The following is a 23545-nucleotide window of genomic DNA, read 5'->3' as shown; positions in this document are numbered from 1 at the left end:
GCTTGAGTAGTGGCTTAAAGCCTGGTTGACATCCAGCAGATGACAAAAATGTGTCAGAAACTCTAAACATGACTAATAATAATAATTGCAATTCATTGCACGTTCTAGTTAATAATTTTAGGGGGTCGGCTGTAAGCAATTTTTCATAGTAAATAAATATTTTAAGCTAAGGAAAATAACCACCATCGCTCTAAAGAACAAATATTTAAAATATGATACTCAATTTTTTCTACCTTAAAATGTTTTGAAACCATTTTGATTCTCACCACTGATTAAGTATTTTATTTTTTAACGTTATGAGTATAGCATTTATTTTATGTATGTATATTTTTTTTTTGTGAGTATTAATTTATTATTAATAAATAATATCGTGTTAGTCGAATTTTAACACTAAAATGTTCAACTGCTGAGGGTTGGTTAAAAATTCAGCAAGATCAAAATATGTCTCATTAAAACATTGTTTTGTCCTTATTTGTTTTATGCTTTTATCGATTTATTTACTTGATATCTTTACTCTATTACTCGTTTGACGTTTTATCTACTCTTTTAATCAATATATTTACTATTTTTCTCTCTTTATTTGTTTAGTCGTTTACTTAATTTGTTAACTTAATACTTTGATATTTTTACCCGTTTATTCGGTGTGCTTTGTTTTTTTTGTTTACTCGAGTAATCTGTTTTTTACTAAATTTTTAATCGTGTACTTGTTTACTTGTTTTTTCTACTCTTTCGCTCAATTTATATACGTGAAATTGGCACGTGTGGCGTTTACCTTAAGGAAAATACATTCAAAAACAAACACACAAGGTAATTTAATTATTTTATCGAACATACGAGGTTAGGGTAGATTAATATTGTATTTTCCTAAAATAATTAGAGTTTGAAGGCCAATGAATCAACTTATCATCATGCACCTGTAATTTGTATTCGGAGTATTGCATGTGTCGTTCATGACACCAATCAATAATATTGTGTTAAATTATTTTACAACATATTTAAGATGGCAGCACTGTAGTTAAAAACTTATTAACTCTAGTTTATAATTAAAATTTTCGGAAATCCATTCTCGGTTAATTTTCGATGATTATATTAAAACAAACCCGCTTATTACAATAACATTTTACAATTTTTGATACAAAAAAAAAACAAATTTTTATAAAATGTTCATATCCGTGTATTTTGTAATGAACAGCTTTTAAATAGTTGAATAAAACAAAAAAACAATTTTCTAGTCTTCGAGGAAAAACATGTTTTATGGCATCTACCCACTTATAATAAGAATTGATTGCAATGAGCATTCCACATGATACAAAAATATGTTTCTCCTTATTGAGGGACGAGCGAATTAAACGAGTAAATAAATGAGTAACAGAGTAAATAAATCTAGTAAACTATTGAATAAATCGAGTAAAAATTATAAAATTGAGTAAACAAATCTAGTAAACGACTACGTGAATTGAGTAATTAAATGAAATAAACGAGTAAACAAAGCTTCCCCTCACTTTGTTTACTCGTTAAGTAAATTAAAAGTAAACAAGTAATATAATAATTATGTTAACAAACCAATCACACGAGTAACCTAATCTGGTAAAATAATTGAGTATAAAAGTAAAAAAATCGAGTAAACTCATCTAATAAATAGCTCGTGTAAATGAGTTAAATAACAGAGTAACCCAAATCAAGTAAACGAGTAAATCAAGCCTAGAAAAGAGTAAACAGAGTAACGTAGTTAAACATTTTGTTTACTCACTTATTAGACGTATTCAAAACAAAACGTTATCATACTTTAAATGTCTAACTTAAGCTCAAAAAATCTCACCAAAACACGATGGGGAAAATCGAGTAAATAAATCAAATAAACAAGTAAACACATCTTGTAAATAAATCGGGTAAATGGGGCAAACAAACAGACCAATATACATACTATTTTATAAAAACAAGTTGAGTTAACCAATATCCATAGCGTAACAAGCGTAGGCGGAGATTTTTGAATACAAGAAACCTAAAAATTAGCGTTTTTCAAAATACCTAAATTTATATATTTTTTTTTAGTGAGATATTTTAAAAATAAACGTAGCACTGGTTTTAAGTTTTGAAGGTTTTTATAGCGCCCCCCTCCCCCAAATATCCGCCCACTGTAATGAGCAATCCTGTAACGAGCGTTTGGCGTGACGCAAACAATTTCTCTTTAAAAAATCTCAAAAAGTTTGTCCCCAAAAAAAAATCATTAGACCCTAATCACGATGTTAACAAAACGAACCGAAGACTAAACATAAATTTGGGCTCTTGTGACGTCCCACGCGTTCGAATTCATCCCTTATCGACTGCGCCATCGTTGAAATATATTATTTTTTTGTTTTTCTGAAACTCATTCATCGGTGATTTGCCCAAATACGATTCGAGGAAAGTGTCGCACGTGAACGAGCTGTTGCTGATGATGGTAGTACGTGATGGGCAAAAAAACCCGATTGGAAATATTATGCGCCATCGCATGTCCACAGAAGAGGAAGGACATTTTTTTCCCATTAATAACACTATTTTGTACAGACTTTGTATTTTTTTATTTTTTTCGTACCTCTGAGATTACTTTCCTCCTACGTAGTAGGTACCTTTCCGAAGAATTCCCACACTAATGCTGCGTTGTTTAAAAAATAATAAGTACTTAAATCTTTGAGCCCGTGGATATATTTGAATTATATATAAATGTATGTGTGTGTGTAATGTGTATATATATATATACATGGCCGGATAGAGGGTACCTGTTGTACTCGGTGGTTTATTCTGGTTGGCAGTGCACGAAATTGTTTGCTATAAATATGCCGCATTTAAGCCGGTAACATTTTTTTTAATGGAATAATTAATCAAACGAGATTTTTTTTAGTGGAATTTATTGGTATAAAAAAAAAATGTTAAATAATATCTTCGTCGTTTGCATTAGAATAATTAATAAATGAATTTGTTTTTCGTCGAATAACCGAACCAATGCATTTAGTATAACTATTCGATTTGTTTTAGATTTGATCCCTTATTTCATTTCATTTTGCCAAAGTCATAATTAAACTACTATTTTTAAAAAAAAAAACATGTTGAATTATTGCTACCACAAAGTTTTGCAAATTTTGACACATTTTTGCACTATTTTTGCCTTATTATTAGATTTCTTGTGCCAGTACAATATCTGATGATAAGTTTTTAGTCAATTCTTGTTCTGAAAACCAACACATTTTTAGTGTTAACTCCAACGTTCACGCGTAAGCTATAAGATATAACCAGAATTTTTAATTCATACACTTTAAAAAAAATAGAGATTTTCAGAAAGTTGGCCACTTGTTGATCTCTGATCGAATAAGTTTGTTGAGATTTGTTTTAAATGTTCAAATAACGGTTTCACTAAGAAACTGACTTGTTTTAGTGCAACAAGACACATTCTTGACAATAAACAAACAAAATATGTAAATAATTGACAAATATCAGATACAATTCAAATAAATACAATTGATGTGCGTATAGTTTACAAATAAAGGAGTAGATACAGTTACACTGTCAAGTTTGTCATATTAGTATATTTTAAGAAATGAAATATTTAAATTCCTTTGTACGAAGAGGCTGAAACGCATTGAAACTAAATCCAATTAATACCGTGCGAGAAATTTTAAACCTTCGGACCGTTTGGAAAGATAAAATGCTCGGCGCTAGGAATTATTTTAAGAGTTTCAATCTGTTTTAAAATACTTCAAAAAGGTTTCAAAGGCTTTGTATACACATTGAGTTCCATCTATAGGCTCTGTATAAATATACATAATACCTACAAAACGTTTGAGTCGTCAAAGATAAATAAATCGCAATAACGAGTAAATAATGAATAAAGACACTTTAACATCGTCCGATTTGTATACTTTATGATGAAAATAGTTGAAAAAAAGTTTTACATCTATAATAATATTAATTGGTAATAAACTTGTTCGAATAAACGTACAACAACTGACGATAATCTTTCTCATTTGAAAACTAATTAATTTAAAGGCTACACTTTTGTGGTTAAATAAGTTTACAAGTTGTGAAATAATTATTAAAATTTAGAAATAATTATTACAACTTCTACACTGTACGATTGTGTTTGTGATTTTATAATGAAATATTATTCAAATAAATTAATTCTTTGAAATATTTAGGTTTACAATAGACACCTCTCACCTGGGCACCTCTTTTAAAAAGCAATTAAAAAACAAATTATTACAATATAATCTACCAACCAACTCAAAATTAAACACAAAGAACGAGCTGAATATTTATTACAAACAATATATTGTATATTGCCGGGCCTGGTCCTATGACTTACAACTTTGGGTTTTAGCAGAGAAATCTAATAATGAAAAACTACAAAAATTCAATGAAAAAATAGCAATAATTAAACGCTCGGTTTTGAGAAAAAAAATATGTTATAAAAAAACTTTTATACAATAATTGTACTTATTGCATTTAAAAAAATTTACTATTTCCATTGTTTTTTCTTAATAAACCACATGAATACAATAATCGAACAATTATGATTGCTTATTAAAACTTGCCCAACACTGGACTGGACATAAGTGAATTAGTAAGCTGTACAATAATTAACAAGTTAATTAAATGGTGGTCAGTCAAAATTTACAAAAAATAAGGATTTGCATAAAACTAGAGGGGTTTTTCTTTGCAACATTAAATTAACTACAAACAGCTAACGTCCCACTAAAGAAAGAAAAGTGTTCAGATTTTCAAATTACTCATTGCATTATCGACCCACTTGTATCTGTGGCTGCTTACCATTAATTAATTATAATTAATTAATATTGAGGAAACTTTTAAAGAGAGAACATGGACTTAGGAGATGAGTTATCTAAACAAAATTGAACATAAACACAAAAAACAAAAATCGTATATAAATAGTTTTTAATTCAACCAAAGAATTATAATTTTATAATTTAATCAAATATAATTGTAACTGTTTAAAATAAACGTTTGAATTAAAGTTGTTCAATAATATTATATTTTTTTTAAATAAAATAAATATTTTAGTTTATAAAAAATATTACACGATAATAATAAGATACATAATAAAACGTTAGCCCTCTCGCTGATTGTGTAAGTGCCGACTAAAAACAATTTTTTTAAATTTTAACACAGTTTCGTAATAATTGTACTAGTAAAATTTGGGCAACAAAATATAGCTTACAACCGATGGCTGATATTTGATGATACCCTCCTGGCGTATTCAAAGGCCAAAGTGTTTTCGCAACGGAAGTCATGCTTTTGCAGTTCTCGATAATAGTTGAATAATAGGATTTTTTAACAAAAACGATTACAATTAGTAAAATAAAAAAGATTTTCACTGATTAAATGAAAATTGAAAACTATTCAAATGTTTGAAAAACGAAAATGTGAAAATTGAATTTATGATAACAGTCAACTGATAATAATGTTGATACGCCGGGATTCCCCACTGTACGATCAAGCGCTACCAGGCTTAAGAAAGCGCGCAAATTTTTGAATATCAATTTGACAACTCATATTTTGTCAATCTTAAACAATTTTTATTTAAGATTGACAAAATATTAAACGATAATAATAAGATACATAATATAACGTTTTAAAAATAATACAAATAACTTACTAGTATGGTTTAACTGTAATAAGTAATGATCGTGCAACACAAAATTATTTTTATTATTTTTTATTATACGTTTCTTCTCTTAGAAAATCTTACCTAATTAATATATATATATATATAAATAGTATTACTATAGTAATAGATATATCACATTTATTTATGATTTCTTGTTTCAATTGTAAATAGCAAGTAATTAACTTAAATCACAATGTTTTATTTAAACAATAACAGATTTTTTTTTTTCATCGATTACGGTTACTAATGAGTTTATCCGATATCATTTTCCACCGTTTAAGCGAAAGTACATAATCATTTTTTTTCTTCTTAAATTTGATATATTTTACTATATAAGTAACCGTCATTATAAACCGTGACGATTGTTAGGTTCCAGCCATTCTGAAAGGTCCAGCTTGTATTCATCGCTGCACAAGAATTTACTTCTGCGAAATATACTGAAATCAAATATGTTAAAGATTAACGTCTGAGTGATATTATTGTTATGACTATAATATTATTATTGTTACTTGTGATCAGCCATCTTGAAAACATCTTTTTGTACGTGATCGATACTTGATGATGAACATAACACATGACCTAAGCCGATTTTCTTAATTGTTTTTAGCTGCCCTGTAATATTACGATAAACAACAGTTAAAATAAAATTAATATGAACATTTATATTTGGTGTATTATCAAATGAATGTACAGCAATAAAAATGAGTAAAACAGCTAAAACGTCTCAATCACTAAAATACTAGAAGTATTTTTACAGAAAATGAGTGTCACCCGGATAATGAATCACCCTGTATACGATCACGACATATACATCTCATGTAAATCCGGATTTTTATGACAATGGTATTTACAACAGACCTGTGGTAAAACTTCCTGGCTGACCCTTGACATCGTAAAAGAAACGATCCCCAGCCTTCCATCGATAAAAGTTATCTGCGATTATGCACGAAGACGTTGGCCCTAAAATCGCTTCGTCCCGTGGCTCTTCCAACAACAATCCCACCATCAGATCAACATCGTCGACCGTTTGGTAAAGTTTTTTCAATTTTTTTGTGTCCTGAAACAAAGTGTGTGTGTTAATTGCAAATATAGACTGAAAACAACTGAACTCGATATGTTGAAACCCATATGAACTTAAGATTTTTTAATTATAACTTATATATTACATTTGACTTTTAAACTAAGAATGTTTTGCTGAAAACAATCAGCTAGGAATAATAACTTTAAAAGTTATTAAAGTTCTGTTAAGTACCGCTCTCCACCCTTCCTGTCGTCCTAAATTTTAAACTTCAATAACTTTAAAAGTAATTATCCAAAACTTTGCTTAAGGCTTAGACACATAAAGAGTGGGGCTATATTTTTAAAAATGTAATTCATGAAAATCGGGCTAACAATTAACTATGCAAGTACAAAATAGAATAATTGTATAGTCTAATATCTGGTTAAATATGACTGGGTTATAGTTATCCAATAAGCCGGTATTTTTAACTATAAGCACAAGACACCTTTAAATGCATCACGTCGGTCAAGTCTTTGAAATCCGAAGCAAGTGGTAGACCGCACATCTCTCTCATCTTGTTGTAAGGCTGCAGACCCACATCGCGACCTCTCATTATGTCGATAGACAGCAAATCGATTCCGGTGTACCTGGGTTGATAGGCCAGATTGAACATGAAATTTGATATCTAAAAAGAAATACAATTCAACGGCACACACTGATTAGTTAACCAAAAACGTTCAGGATCAGACGGTTTTTTGGCTTACAAAAAAGTTGTACGACGGCTGTGCAACTCGACCGGGAGTTTCCAAAAATCCTCTTAACAGTTTATCATAGTTATTGCCGATCGGCAGAAGATCCGGCTTTCCCATCCAATCGGTGATGACTATCGGCTCTTCGTGTGTGTAATTTTCATTAATTAACCTTAAGGTAAATAACAGAAAAAATTACTCAGAATTGTCCTTAGCAATGAAAAATAAAAAAGCGTTAGGACTAAATGGAGTATGAGAAATGCCAGACAAGTAAGTACCTATATTTCAAAGCTACATTTCATACAAGAATGTCGAAACTATAGAGAAATACAATTGACGAGTCATTATATTATAAAGATTTGGGAATATATTTCGATTAAAGAGAATAAGATGAAATTTAAAAGCTACCAATAGGCTTGATGAGTGGAGAATGACATTTGAAGGAAAGAGTCTAAGGATTAGTTGAAGTAGAACAAAATAAATATAGTTTTAGTTTGGAGGATGAGAACAAGAAGAGCAATGACGGTGACGTAGAAGGCGAAGTTATGAGCTTTAATCATTATGAATTGTTTTAACAAAAGAACGGTGCCTTTGGTGAAGACCTGAACATAGTATTAAGTGTGGTTGGGTCAAGTGGAGAGAAGCCTCAGATGTTTCATTGGACAAGGAATTGCAAGAGGCTTAAGGTAAGTTTTACAAGAGTGTAGTGAGACCAACTATGTTGTATGGTTTGGATTGTTGGGCAGTAGATAGGAAAGTAGAATAGATAAAAAGCGTAGTAGAAATGAGAGTGCTTAGGTGGATGAGTGGCATGGCGAGAGAAGTTATAGACTAAGTTAATTTAGTGTACTTGAATTCCTCTGGTATGATGGTGTGGAGTACGCGAAAACCGGCCGAGGACAGTTCCTGTGACGTGGACGGATTGACTTCCGGGTCGTATATGTTTTCCTCGTCTAGCCCGTATTTCGAATGGTAATCGCTTCCTGTAAAATAAAATATGTGCAAAGTTGAAATCACAATATTAATTTACAAGGCTGGGCTATAACAGGTTAATAAGTTAAAGATATTTGCAAAAAGTGTACATTTCAGGAGAGCAATGTAAACATTTTACAAACTATACAAATCGTTACAATACACGTTTGAACAGCTCATTCAGATAACAAATGTTACACAAGAGTTTAAAAACATCATCATCTTGCCCAGCCTTGTTAATTCGAATGACACACTCTTACCAATGATGATCGGCAAGAACTCTTCGTAAGCGATACGTTGAATGACGGCGATTATTAATCTTCGGGACTCTTGGTACAGCCTTTCGTCTTCCCAGTACGGATTTAACATGGACAGTTTGTATGCCACGAAGTTGTGGAACCTCAGGAAGATATTCTGTATCATCGTGATACCCAAGTTCTGGTTACCGTTTGCCACATCGCCTGTGTCGAACAGAAAATATATTAACGGTTTACACAATCATCAAATAAAATGTATTCTTTATTAGATTCTTAAACCATTTAAAAGTACCCCAAGACATATCCTAAAGTAAAAGTTTTAAGAATTAAGCCGCATAGATTCATTTTGGCACTGATATTATATTCATTTTAATTATAACTAGTTTTTTTTTTAGAATATTTCACTTTTTTTAATTAAATGGGATCACTAAACGTGCTGATTTTTTAACGAGAATTGCTTTAACGATTTGCAATACTAAAATATATGATTAGACAAAAAATGTTGATGAATTATACTTTTGGCCTCTTTCAATGGAGTTGCTGTCCGCTGGCATTTACCTTACATATTTTGGGGGGGGGGGCTTAGGTACAGAGATGGGCATTGATCAGTGGATTTTATTTTTTTTCCAGAGCTCTGTCAACTGTCTTATCCTTAATGAATAGCTGTATATAAATGTAATACTATCCAGTTCGTTCGATTCGCCGTTCACTTACCTGTATCAAACTGGATGCCTATGTCCTTTACGCCCTCCGGTTGAATCGGTCTTTTCAATGCCATCGGACAAAATTCTTGACTGTTTTTCCACAAATCAGACCTCAGTCTACCGCCTCTCATAGATCTCAAGGCGATCGCTGATTTTTCATTGGAACCATACACTTCGGAAGCATCGATAAAGTGTGTGTTATGGTTTATCTGAAAATTGATAATAATCATTTATCAGAAAACCAACAATGCCAAACACAAAGTCTACAGGAATACTATTTTAACTGGATATGATTTAATCATAACATTCAAGCAAACGTCTTGCGAGGTGAAGCATCTCTCACAGAGTTTACAACAAAACGATATCTTACAAAGGTCGTGGGGAACAGCGGGCAACTATAATTTGCAGAAGTAAACGAACGAACGGTGCCCATGCACGTTATGTTATGCGGACCGTAGACAGGGTCATCTTTGGGAATGTCAATTGTACCGTTGCACTGTCTGTATAGTTTAGCGTTGACTTTTTCCGAGCAACAGTCGATAACTTGACCTGAAAAAAAACATGTTACAGTCAAAAGCGCATCTATTATAAATCGACAAGGAATATCACAAATAGCAATTGTACATACCGTTCGGATAATATAGTACGTCGTTTGGAATGCCCGAAATGTCGTGCGCCATCAGCTGAGCGAATGGCATTAAAAATTGGTTATTGTCGTCGGTTTTTCTTTTTTCCCTGTACAAAAACAGCTCTAGCTGAAGTTGCCTGGGATTCGGCAAAGGAATGCCGTCGTTTTGGGCACGGAAATGATCAGAATTCCCTGAAAATAACAAACACACACATATAGGTAACGTATTATTTGTACATTACAATCACGGCACAACGGTTATTAATTTTACATTCAGTTTTCTACTTCTATAATTATCATTCTAATCTATCTATCCCTTCTACATCGACATTTTAATAATTGCATTTTTTTCACAAAAAATTATTAATAACTAAAAACTATTTAAAAATTGTGCCACGGTCGATACCTTATAAATGTTTTGGAAGATGACAAATGTTTTTTTTTAAACTTAAATATTAGGTACTAGTATTGAGTATGCTTACTCAACGATATAAGTATTCTTTTTGGAAATGTACTGTTACAAGTATAAACGTAAGTTTCTGTACAAAAATTGAGCCAGTATGTGTCATTAAAGGGGACGAAAACAAATTAAATATAAAAACGGGTAGTACCAGTACAGATAGTTCACAGTTTTAGCCTAAATGTTATCTATACATGCTAAAGATGAATAATATTATGCAGGTGTTCAATCTTGCACTGACATTATGGACTAATTGCAAAGTCCATCATAGACTTTACTAAATACTATAAGTGTTGTGTAATTATGCTAAAAAAAAATATATGCTGCTGCATTATTAAGTTACAGCAGATAATCAGTGACATTTTTAAGATAAATGTTCAGTTTTAGCCTTCAGTGCATAACTGGCTACTTCTGAAAGTATTATAAATTCTTATCACAACTATTGTTTTTTCAAAAATTTTAAAAACTAATTACTCGTGTACTCGAATTATTTAATCGTTCCTCGACATGGGGAAACATTTGAATTGTGTCCAGTTAGTATTAATAGTGGATGAGTGCCATAAAAACATATTCATGATTCATAATATATTTCTCCTTGACGAAGAGGCCATTTTTTTACTATAACCAATATAATGTAAAATAACTGTCTAGATATTGTATATTTGTCTATAGTTTAATATTATTGTGTATGTAGCATGTACTTTGAACAAAAGATCATTCGAATTTCTAATTTTATAATAAACATTAAGATAATATACGTTTAATACAAGCTGTATTTTTGTAACCAAACTGGTTTTACAACATCTAAGTACAACCGCTATCTCATAGCTGAGTTATAAATTATTATCACAATAAACATATTATTCAAATATCTAAATTTTCAAACAGCTGAATGGCTAAAGTCTGGTCTAACGAAAACAGTATTGTACTTAGAAAACTTTTTTGTCGACTTATAAAGTTCTGTTAATATGACATAATAATATACTATTCTTTCCATACATTCCTCATTATTATATTTTGTTCTTAATATCGCACTGAAAAGGTTTTTATTTTACCATAAATCTTGGAAAACGGCCAAGACTTGTTGTATGAGACAACACAGCAATAGTAGATATATAATTTAAACCATAATAATGATAATAATACGGTGGGGGACTTAATGTCATGGTATGTGGTGAAACAGTGCTAACTGGTACTGGTCTGTAAGAATTGTGTGAAATCACCGTGGAAAAAAAATGTACTATAATATTATCCCAACTACCGAAATAGATAATATTTTTAATTTAGGATTACAATTCCTGTTAAACCCCCCCCCCCTTCCTCTCGAATATAGTACAATAAATACAAGTTTTTCTTGCCATTTACTTAAAACCATTCACTGAGAGAAAAATAGATATTATTGTTATTTGAAACTGTAAATCATTTTCCAAGTTCATAGGTAAGAAGGGTTTCAAAGCACAATTATCATCATAACTAATATTTCAAATAAGTAAAAAAAAAACTTTTAAACTATATTTTATCCAGCAGTTTTACGCTCGTGTAACTATTTGCCCGCCCGTTAAAGAAACAAAGTTTGAATTGGTGTTATACAGTGTGTATCATTATTAGAGTACGCCGATTTTTTTAAAATTTTAAAAATGGTAATTGGTTTTCAATTCAAGTTTTGAATGTACATAGTGGTTTCCAAAATTAATGACAACGTAGATAAGTCATCAGTTTTGACTAAAATACCACTATCGGGTAAATTATGATGATTACTTGATAAAAATTACAATGATGCGATTTCAATAAAAAAAAACGGGAAAATTACACATTGACTGTATATTAAGCTTCTAGAGGACTATTTGTGAGTGAAACAGACAACGGGTATCCGATATAAATATGGCTCATGACCACTCTAATACTAAAAAAAACACAATATTGCAAACATATGTCTCTTCATTCAGTTCATTTAAAAGTGTTTAAATCACCTTCAGTTATGATACACTCTGCTATTACTACCACCCTACTATTATTACTAATGCACCCTGTATATTGTGTATGATATATTTTTGAAAATAACATATTACTATCATTATACTTACCATCGGCATAAACGGGATCCATTAAACGTAGGAACGGTGTGACCGACGCACCGTAAGTCGGTATTACAAAATTGTTACAAGACCCGTTGTAGCTCCTGTACTTTTCGTTGGGGTTACATTGAACTTTTGGGGCACATAAGTCCAAAAATGTAGTATTCTTTTGAGCAATACTCGTTATGTGCAGTGAATTTGCCAAATCCACTTTTTTCTACAAACATATTACACAACGACAAAAATTACTGTCTAGAATTTGATGATTTGCCAAACAAATTGTCGGTGAAAACCCGGTTTCTTTTTCGAAAAAATAACCGAATTTTTTTTTTTATGGTATACAAGATGGTCTATTAAGGATATGACACACATTATGTCTTATAATAGTTGTAATTCTGTAGGTTCTGTTTACTGGACATAAATGTTGCATGAAGTGATATGGTTAAGTGGAGGAGAGGCATTGATCAAATCTGCTATTATTTTGATATTGAACACAATTTGTTGTACACTTACCATCCTCAAGGGTCTGGTGAACACCTTAATCGAACCGATGTTGCTTATGCCCATGTTGCTAATGCTCATACTGCTCATGCCCAAATTGGCCGTGAGCTTTGCGAATTCCTTTGCATCGTGATGAACAAAAGCCACCAACAGGCTAATGGCTCCAATTAGTAGTATGCTCAACAACCACACTGCTTTCGAACAATACCATTTCGTTGTACGAGTACGTTCAGCTTTTCCTCTGATAAGACTCCTAAAAGTTCAGCATATTAATTTATAGATTTCTACATACATATGATTGATTAAACTTACATAATATATGCAATACAATATACCAATAGGTAAGCCCTATACACATTAATTTAGATAGCGCTCAAAGTAATGCGTGCAAACATATTATTTTATCAAGAGCAGTATTATTATTTATTATTGCTTGTTACAATGTAATAGTTAAGAATAAATTGTTTGACAGCGACAGGTATCTACCTCACTCAGGGCTGTAAAGGGTCAACATACAATGTGGTCCATTTAACGTAAGACACTCATATTATTACAGGAAAATAAATACAATTTTTCAAAAAATAATAATAAATAGAGATTATTCAAATTATTCAAATTTTTACATTTGTTGGTAAATTCTAGAGTTTTTACTCAATTAAATTATCCACAAAAAAAAAAATAGTTTTACACTATCCAATATAAATATTTTTTGTTATTATTTAAAAATAATAATAAATGTTATAGAATACACTAACAAACAAAATTATATCTACATATACTGGGTTAAGTTTATGATTTGCTAACGAAATTAAGTTTTCTTTACCTACTCCTTTTAGCCATCTAAGATACGTTTAGTTTAAACTTAATATTTTAACCTATTGTCTGATAACCAGTTTAGGATAATTACTTTTAAACTTACTAAAGTAGGTATATTATTAAGTATAAGTGGGTATATTTTGTTTTATCCGCATTACTTTACTGCACTGCACTCGCAGTTCTCAATTTTAAACTACAATAACTTTAAAAGTAATTATCCAAAACTGGTTATCGACCGGTGGAAAATATGAGAAAGTTATTCTTAATTAAAAAAAGTGAATTAAATTCGTTTCAAAAGTTGTTAGCGCTCTGGAAAAATACTAAATTAGTTAAATTATTAGTAAATTAATAACATTGTACATTATCATCAACAAAAGACTACAGCATTGCCAGTTCTCCTAAAAAACAGTAAATCATGGTTTATGACTGTAAGAAAGTAGGAACGACCAAATAGTGTTGTTTAGGGTTTCGAGATTTGTTAGCACATCTTTTTTTGGTTTTTCAAAGTTTATACTATGATTGATTTATTTATTTATTTTTCAAAGCCATCCATTCGGTTTTTTTTTTGTTTTAGACATTTTGCTGACACACTGTTTTTCGACAAAATGGGACAAGTGATATTTTTCCAAAGACCCGAGACAAAGTTTTGAGCACAATATAATATATATTTAAAAAGGTTTCTCATTACAATTATTTATTAAAGCCCTACTCCGAGTATCAAGTGGGTGTTCGGAAATCGCAAACATGTTTTAGTATACACAACAAAGCATACGGTATAAAAACAATTTTCTTTATTGTAAACTAAAATAATGATTTATAATGTATTGTCGTGTTTCTGACAATATCTCAACAGCGTTATCGAGTTACTTCGTTTGTCATCAATTTATTATTACTTTATGATTAAAAATAAATCCACACATGTAACAATAATATCATCCGTTTGTCCGCGAGTACTATGAAAAGAGGGAAAATTATAATTTTACCATAACCAAATTTGGGGGCAGGTAAATTAAAGGCACGCACGAAATGCCTGGAGAATTTTCAAAAATATTTCAATAACATATTCAAGATTTTTGAATTGTTTGTCCGGGTAATTATGAGCTAAATTGTCAAATACAAAGCAAACACTTCTTATGAGGTATTTCATCGACTATTTTAAATTTAAGATTATTGTTTTTTTGGCGGGAAATGGCCATGCCCGAATCGCCTCTATTTTTTTATTGTAACTTTTAGGGTAAAAAACTACTATGTCAGTTAGTCAATATTTTTCACCAGAGTTGCTTCTCAAGGATGTTCGAATTCCCTCCCCCCTCTTTCCCCGACGATTAGGCCAGGTAAACACTATAAGGTATAATGTATAAATAAATACTATTTAATAGTTTTACATCAATACTTGCAATCTGCATACAGCCACCAAATTGGACATTATCTTAGAATAATTAATCAGCATTGCATTTTTGTACTGTGTATGCCATAGATAGCCGGTAGTAATAATTGTGTATATTGAGTAGACAACTAAAAATAACCATCGATTGGGTTTTTTTGTTTTAAAAGTACTTCTCTTTTTTTTTTACCTACTTAATACCTGATCATATTAAGCTTAACGATTATGACCTAGTGCACTTTCTAAGATATTAACATCTGTGCTCGGCTTAAGAAAAGCTCTGCATGTTTTTTGTTGTACAGTTCCTTCGTTGGATATCATTTATTTAGTTGAAATATTTATACCGGGTGAGACACTAATTTTTTCCAAAAATAAATACTATTTTATACTTTTTGATTTTTGAGATTCATTTTTGTGTAATCCATTGTGCAGTTTAACAATAAAATAATCATTGAGCTCAAAACTGGTTATCGAATGTATATTTGGGTGTGTACCAAAATAAAAGATGTGTTGTAAATATTGTAAATGTATTACTCAGTGGTCATGATAATATGTCTAGGGTATATAGCGAAACAAATTATTTTAAACTTTAATGACATGAAAAGTATTTACCCAAAACTGGTTATTGATTCGACAACATTTTCATTGCAAATTTTTCTTAAATTAATAATAATATTTCCCAAATAAAATCGGTGTCCCTCGTTAAATGGATAACTCGGTATAATATGTACAATACATAATAAAATAATATCTTTCCCACTCGTTATCATACCCCTATATTATAAAATTATATTATATTAGACTAGTTTTTTTGTTTAGCCTACAGCTTTTTCTTTCAAACGATAGCAGCTTATTAAAATAAATAATCTCTAAGATTGGAAATTACTATAATTTTGAACTTTTAAAATATTCTCCCTTCAACGTATTTGGAGATTTTTACAAAAAGTCTTATATAATCAAAATTATTCAGCCATAGTGATCGCACAGCACGTGGAGGCCATCGCGATAAACCGGTTGACGGCAACAGAAAATATTTTATTAACTTTATTATATTTGATATTTAACACACAGGTCGTAATAGCGTTATAATCATTTTTGTCAAGGCACCAACATACATTTCGAATCGGCCCCATAAGGAAAATTATTATAAGGCATTTTTTGTAAGTAGCTGTTGCATAATTGCGTACAGGGAGTGTTCTTGGAAACAAAAAATAATAATAATTTTTCTAGGCATCTATTTGTAGACGTTGGAGAATAGATAACAATGATGTAATTTAAACATTTTAATTGCTTTTGTAAATTAAATTGTATATTATTTATGAAAATAAGGATTCCAATATCGTATCACTTTAGTTTCATATAAAAATATTTTCTATTAATAAAATATTACTTAAAAATACTTAAAAAAAATGTATATATTCATTACTAACTCACGGTCGATTATTTACTATACTTCTTTACAAGATAAAGAAAACTAGCTTTACTTAAAAATAAAAACTTAAAACGCACTTTATAATTTTATCGATAATTTACCGTTAGATATATTTTTTTTAATAATAAAAAAGTATAATTTTAAATTTGACATGAAAATATACAAATTATTTTTGGGAGAATTATTTAAAAATAAAATTGATTTAATTATAAACTAAACGAGTATGCGGTTTCCCGTTGATTTTTTTAATATTACAACAGTTTTATTTTTTAGCAAGTACTACTCTATCAATAGTAACGTCAAGATTAAACATATTATAATAGAATACATATAAACATTTATAAAATAAATATGTAATTTTTTTCGTGGACTTACTCGGTTTCTTCTGAAGTGTAATCGGTATCGTTGTATTTCCCCATGTTTCGGTGCAAACCGGTCAACCCAACTGATGTGCGAAGATGCTTACTAGAAGACACGTTGACCACTGGTCGAACGGCTTAACGTTATTTTATACAATATGCAAATACCAGGTTATATAAAAGAGTGGTTAATATATACATATTCAATTTCGAAAATGCGATAAGCATACAGGGCGAATCGTTAAGGATAAGAAACTAATTTTAACTTTAAATAAATACATTTTTTTTTTATGAACATATTTTTGTGATTATATTTTGACATTATAAAAATTACCAAATATTTAAATTTGTTTTTGGTGTTTTCCACAGCCCTATCGACTTTTGTAACTTCAAAAATAAGAACATATCTATTTATTTAACTTTTTTAAATAAAGAATAATTCGCTGAACATTTTGACTGGTCGATAACCAGTTTTGAATAATTCCTTTTGAAGTTATTGATGTTTAAAATTTAGGACGAGGGTGGAGTTGGGTTGAGTAATGCGGATGGAAAATTGAAATAATTTTATATTTTCAATTATTATTATACCACAAAACTTCTCAGAGAACGTCCAAAATGTTGAAACTAGATTGTAAAACCAAATTAGATTCCTATGCTAAAATTTGGAACTGAGGTTTTCACTTATTCCATAGAAATCATTGCTTATTTAAGAGAAGGTTGAAAGGGTCGTATATTAATATACACATACACACTCACGTGAAGGTTAGGACTTATGTATACATAAAATATAAGATGCAAACGCAAAATATAGCAATACCCGTGTTGTCCTCGCACTTTTTCTTACTTTAACCAAAAACATATTATTTTTTATACCGATAAAATAATACTTTCATCTAAATATCGTCAAGCGTCATACTAAAAAATATGTATATGGGATGACCCTATCTTACACCAAGTTCCCACCCGCAAAACTTTTAAAACTGCTATTGTTGCAAAATTAAAACATACTGACCTGTCGCAGTTGAAACTTGAAAAATAATAATCATGTATATATGTTTTTTTTTAGGTTGTTTTACTTAATTTTTATACGATGGTCGAGCATAAACTTTTTCAACTTAATTTATCTTAACAACTTTCCGTCTGGAATTTTCGGTTGTTCAAAAAACTAATAACATTTTATGCACAAAATATGATGTTTTTATACATATAATAATAATAAAAAATAATAAAACAATGAAAAACATTATTAATATGTGTGTACTCTACTCTACTAAAAACATTCAACCCACTTTCAAACATAATGTAAAAATACTTTTTGCAAAGTTGTTTTAAATTTGACAAATGGTGTTCGATTAAAAGATGTCCTTGGATTTGCAGGCCAACCTGTGGGTTATTTAATTAAAAATCCAAATTTAGGTGATAACATTAAAAAAAATTAAAATACTATTTAAAATAAAAACTGGTAATAAACAAAATTGTAATTTCAATCCAATGAAAAATTGAAAAAAAATTTGATGTACTATTCAATTCGTACAAATTAAAAAAAACTATTTACATTAGTCATATTTAACTGTTAATTTTTTATTTAGGTGTTTAAAATAAAACTGAATAATTAAAAAATATAAGATTATAAATTGGTATAAATTGAAATTAAAAAATGATATGAAAATTGTTTTTTAGTTTTAACTAACTAAGTTTGTGCTCGGCTTTTTGACTTACTATACAAAATCTATTTGCTTAAAAACAAAAAAGGTGAAAAGTATTTGACTTTTATAATAATGTAGATAGATTATATTTAAACATAATATGACGTATTTAATTGGGACTTAAAAAACAAATTGTGTATAAAACGCAATAACTATTTGTAATTAAAAACAATTTTACGTTTTCAATACCACTTTGTATAAATGTATAACTTTGTACCTAACATAAATATTAATCTTACTCTAGAAAATATTCAGAATAGTCAGTTTAATGTTTTATAACAATTTTAATTAAGTAAATTATATAATATAATAGCCACCTATAATTTGATTATTGTAACACCATTAAATTTGTTCCACAAAAATATATATCTTAGGTACAATCGTAATAAATCTTGTAGAATGTATAATGCTACAAACAGATATTCCGTTCAAAATGATTATATACTATTATAATATTTGTTTTTCTGTATTGCGATCAAATTCGTAACAACTAAACCGTTTTAATAATAAAAGTAAACGTTCGTTTTTAAAAATAAATCTTAAACAATAAACTGTTCTAAAACAATTACATCTTTAAACGTTTACAACAACAACTAGCGGTTTAACTTAACCAGCTTTACACAATAATAAAACATTTTACTAGAAAAAATGTTTGTAAAAAAAAGGCATTGAAAAATTGACAGGTACAACATTTGTAAAACGATAATTAAAAGGATTTAGTAAGTGAACAATATTGGTTTTTATTCAAACGACGTCTTCCGGTTGCCAAGCAAATTTTTCCACGTGCTTGATATTGTTTATACTTTCCATATCCTGTGTGTCGAGTTCAAAGTCGACGTCGATGTTCAATCGAATCCTTTCCGGAGTTGTCGATTTGGGAATGATCGCTAAATAAAACAAATAAACAGCAATGATAATTTATCAAGAAAATTTGTTTAAAAAATAAATAAATAAAGCCGTGAAAGCAATACCGTATTTTCTTTGAAAACCCCATCGTAACAACACTTGAGCGGCACTGGTCGAATGCTTTTGTGCAATAATGTTGACGACCGGGTCGTTGAGCAGTGAGTTTTTTCCGGCCGATCCGCCCATAGAACAGTAAGCCTGAAGCAAGATTTTGGCGTCGCGGCACGTTTTATGAAATTCGGCTGATTGTTGATAATACGGATGAAACTCGACCTAAAACATATAATATATTTTTTTAAATGATTTTATTCAATAATATAGGTCCAAGGTTTGTGTAATCATTTTTATACAAGGTCACTAAATTAAAATTTGATTTACAAAAAAATAATTTAAATACATCATATAATCTCTATCGATATTATAATACATACTAAATAATGAAAAAGAGAAAATGGATTGTCGTTAGCAACATGCATCATCCTAAATCGGAGTTCGTAGATAAAAGGAAAGGGTTAGAATAAATTTGCATTTGTAGGGATGAATTTTAAAATTTACCAGGTAAAGTAACTCTCCCAAGATTTACAACCGTTTTACCGGTGGTAGGCTTTAACGGAATCTCATCCATGGAATACTTAAACCTCATGCGATCACGAGCCATGTAAAAAGACACAACATAACACTAGTCACTCACTGACCGTATCTTATAATACTACTTAAAGTCATCTGCAAACATTAAGAAACAACAGTTGCAAACAACACCTTTGACACTGTTAACAAAAAATAAAAATAACAAAGAAGAGAGATGACTTTCTTGTGGAAAGTTAAATAAAGTCAAAAAGACTTTCTTGTAGAAAGTTAAATCAAGTCAAAAACAAATATTTTAATCGATATTAAAGAAACAAAAAAACTATATACCTATACACACACAATAATTTGCAATGTTAGAAGATTCTCAATTTCTTTCTAATACGACTGCAACAGATAATAATTATGATGATTATATCACAAGACGACCGTACCGGTTTGATGAAAATGATTTGCGCAAACAACAATTGTAGAATTGTAGAATTATAAGTAAAAAATACCGACCACTGACGATGTCATTAATCTAAAGATACGTTTTCTATAAGATATGTTTTGTAAAAATGCAATTCATAATTCATATGAGTTATTTTTCAACTTAATGTTAATTTTTCAAATATCATACAACCAAAGTAAAGCTTAATACATAAATTATTTGTCGGGACCAGCCGTTTTTATTTTACAAAAAAAAAAGGGTAAAGGAAAAAATCCGAAAAAAAGGTGCCGAGTCGTCGTTTAGAATTTCAACTATTAACCAGGAATAATTATTTGAATCAAAATGTACTATATATAAATTATTTAAAAACCGTACTTGCATTATTATTTAAATATTTTTGAGTTATTCAAAACCATTTATAATATCATTAAAACAAACTATTTTTTTAAATATTACAATATAAAAAAATAAATAAGAGTAATAACTATTTTCAGATTTTCAATTAAAATGTACTACTTGAATACCTGATTAACGGCAGGAACAATATTGGTGGGATCCGCCAGTATTTCTTTAATATGTTTCGTTGTGTAATTGGACACACCAATGTTTTTTAGGGGACCATTGCCGTTGTCATGAATTTTCATCAGAGCCTTCCACGTACAGTTACGAAGCTTGACATTATCAGGACTTTTGGCGCTGATGCGGCCAGTTCCGGGCCAATGGATTAAAAACAAATCCAAATAGTCAGTACCGAGATTGTCCAAAGCTCTTTGTACAGCGGCTCCAACGGTTTTTTCGTCTCCGTGATCACGAGGATCTGTAGAGAAATATTGTATGTAAGCAATTAATTCAAATAGCAGTATGCATATAACTAAAACCATATACTAGGCACATCTTATTACCATTGTTAAACAGCGTGTTAAAAGCTAAACGTATTTATTTACTTTTAATATTTTTATTAGTATAGCTTTCCGCGTTATTTCCATTCGGCGAGACGTTAAAAGAGCGATATGTGTAAATATACCTAATTTTGACGTAATAAATATGTCTTTTCGGCTCAGGCCATACTTTGGTAACAAGACTTTGAGAGCGTCTTTGATGTAATGTTCATTGTGATAGACTGCTGCGGTGTCTGAAAAATAAAAAAACAAACCTATTTATTGATTACGAAATAATTTGACGACGGTTTATGATCAAGCTAATTTAAGGTTGTATTACCGATCAAACGATAACCGGCACCTAATGCGACGTCTAAAACTTTAAGTATCGTAGCCCTATCGCTGATAGTGTAAGTGCCGACTGAAAACAAATTTTTAAAATTTCGTAATAATTGTTTAAAAACAGTTTCGTAATAATTGTACAAGTAAAATTTGGGCAACAAAATATAGCTTACAACCGATGGCTGGAATTTGATGATGTCCTCCTGGCGTATTCAAAGGCCAAAGTGTTTTCGCAACGGAAGTCATGCTTTTGCAGTTCTCGATAATAGTTGAATAATAGGATTTTTTAACAAAAACGATTACAATTAGTAAAATAAAAAAGATTTTCACTGATTAAATGAAAATTGAAAACTATTCAAATGTTTGAAAAACGAAAATGTGAAAATTGAATTTATGATAACAGTTAACTGATAATAATGTTGATACGCCGGGATTACCCACTGTACGATCAAGCGCTACCAGGCTTAAGAAAGCGCGCAAATTTTTGAATACCAATTTGACAACTCATATTTTGTCAATCTTAAACTTTTTTTATTTATCTTAAAAAATATTAAACGATAATAATAAGATACATAATATAACGTTTTAAAAATAATACAAACAACCTACTAGTATGGTTTAACTGTAATAAATAATGATCGTGCAACACAAAATTATTTTTATTATTTTTTATTATACGTTCCTTCTCTTAGAAAATCTTACCTAATTAATATATATATATATAAATAGTATTACTATAGTAATAGATATATCACATTTATTTATGATTTCTTGTTTCAATTGTAAATAGCAAGTAATTAACTTAAATCACAATGTTTTATTTAAACAATAACAGCCATCTTGAAAACACCTTTTTGTACGTGATCGATACTTGATTATGAACTTAACACATGACCTAAGCCGATTTTCTTAATTGTTTTTAGCTGCTCTGTAATATTACGATCAACAACAGTTAAAATAAAATTAATATGAACATTTATATTTGGTGTAATATCAAATGAATTTACAGCAATAAAAATGAGTAAGCATAGTTTAATTTGTACCCGTTGGTGTGTAGAACAATTTTGTAATTTAAACATTTGAATTGCATTGTAAATTATTAATATTTTATATTTATTATGAAATTAACGATTTCAATGTCGTCTCGCTTTAGTTTAATATAAATGGAATATTTTTATTATAATTGAATTTTTTTCTAAAGTGGTTTCATTTTCTAAAATGGTTCGTTAGGGAATAATGCGCAGAATTTTTAATTACGAAGATACAGAAAAACTATAAGTATTATGTACCCCGATTATCTGATTAGTTGGATAACCCTAAGACGCAAATAACCCCAATTGTTAATTAATGAAATAGAAAAACATATGGTGCCTTGTTTACATTATTTGAACAGCGATACAATAATATACATTTTAAGTTTGTCGTCAAAAGTAGTCTATTGTACAAAATATACTATTCGATTTACATCAAAAGGTTCTAAACACCGTATATCTTAAAATGTCACTAACTGAAAGTTCTATGCTGAGAACCTTTTTGTTTCTCAAGAGGAACATTTGGGTTTTTTTTCATAACTTTGATTAAAGTTGTATCGATAAAAAATTAATAAAGCATATTTTATAATATACATTATGACATTCTGGATTTGCAATGACATAAAAATTAATAAAATATATTCAAGTACCTATGTAATAAATGT

At 29.7% G+C, this 23545-nt stretch overlaps 2 protein-coding genes and 1 long non-coding RNA gene across 3 annotated transcripts; all 3 read right to left on the bottom strand.

The window, feature by feature from the left end:
• Positions 1-4912: 4912 nt before the first annotated feature.
• Positions 4913-22670, bottom strand: LOC126843675 (uncharacterized). Its single transcript, XR_007686461.1, has 2 exons — positions 22552-22670; positions 4913-5743 (listed from the first exon to the last, which is right to left on the bottom strand). It is a non-coding gene; the product is annotated as an uncharacterized LOC126843675 (long non-coding RNA).
• On the bottom strand, positions 5841-17148 carry LOC126843660 (peroxidase-like). The gene is made up of 13 exons (XM_050581329.1): positions 17016-17148; positions 13021-13261; positions 12517-12724; positions 9973-10164; positions 9715-9893; positions 9355-9553; positions 8644-8844; positions 8262-8394; positions 7427-7583; positions 7168-7347; positions 6521-6719; positions 6172-6274; positions 5841-6099 (listed from the first exon to the last, which is right to left on the bottom strand). The coding sequence occupies exons 1-13, from the start codon at positions 17057-17059 to the stop codon at positions 6009-6011; spliced, it is 2127 nt and encodes a 708-aa protein (XP_050437286.1). The 5' UTR covers positions 17060-17148; the 3' UTR covers positions 5841-6008.
• Positions 18259-22499, bottom strand: LOC126843667 (glyoxal reductase-like). The gene is made up of 6 exons (XM_050581341.1): positions 22023-22499; positions 21848-21928; positions 21654-21761; positions 21154-21446; positions 19677-19884; positions 18259-19592 (listed from the first exon to the last, which is right to left on the bottom strand). Exons 1-6 carry the CDS (start codon positions 22093-22095, stop codon positions 19450-19452), a joined length of 906 nt encoding a protein of 301 aa, XP_050437298.1. The 5' UTR covers positions 22096-22499; the 3' UTR covers positions 18259-19449.
• Positions 22671-23545: the final 875 nt, after the last annotated feature.

Source organism: Adelges cooleyi, unplaced genomic scaffold, assembly GCF_023614345.1.
Source record: "Adelges cooleyi isolate 19-005CV unplaced genomic scaffold, UGA_ACOO_1.1 ACOO_flye_CR_arks_rails_tigmint_CR_PRNA_108, whole genome shotgun sequence".
Classification (NCBI taxonomy): Eukaryota; Metazoa; Arthropoda; class Insecta; order Hemiptera; family Adelgidae; genus Adelges; species Adelges cooleyi.
The sequence above is the reverse complement of the archived record's forward strand: the minus strand, read 5'-3'. Positions and strand labels throughout refer to the sequence as shown.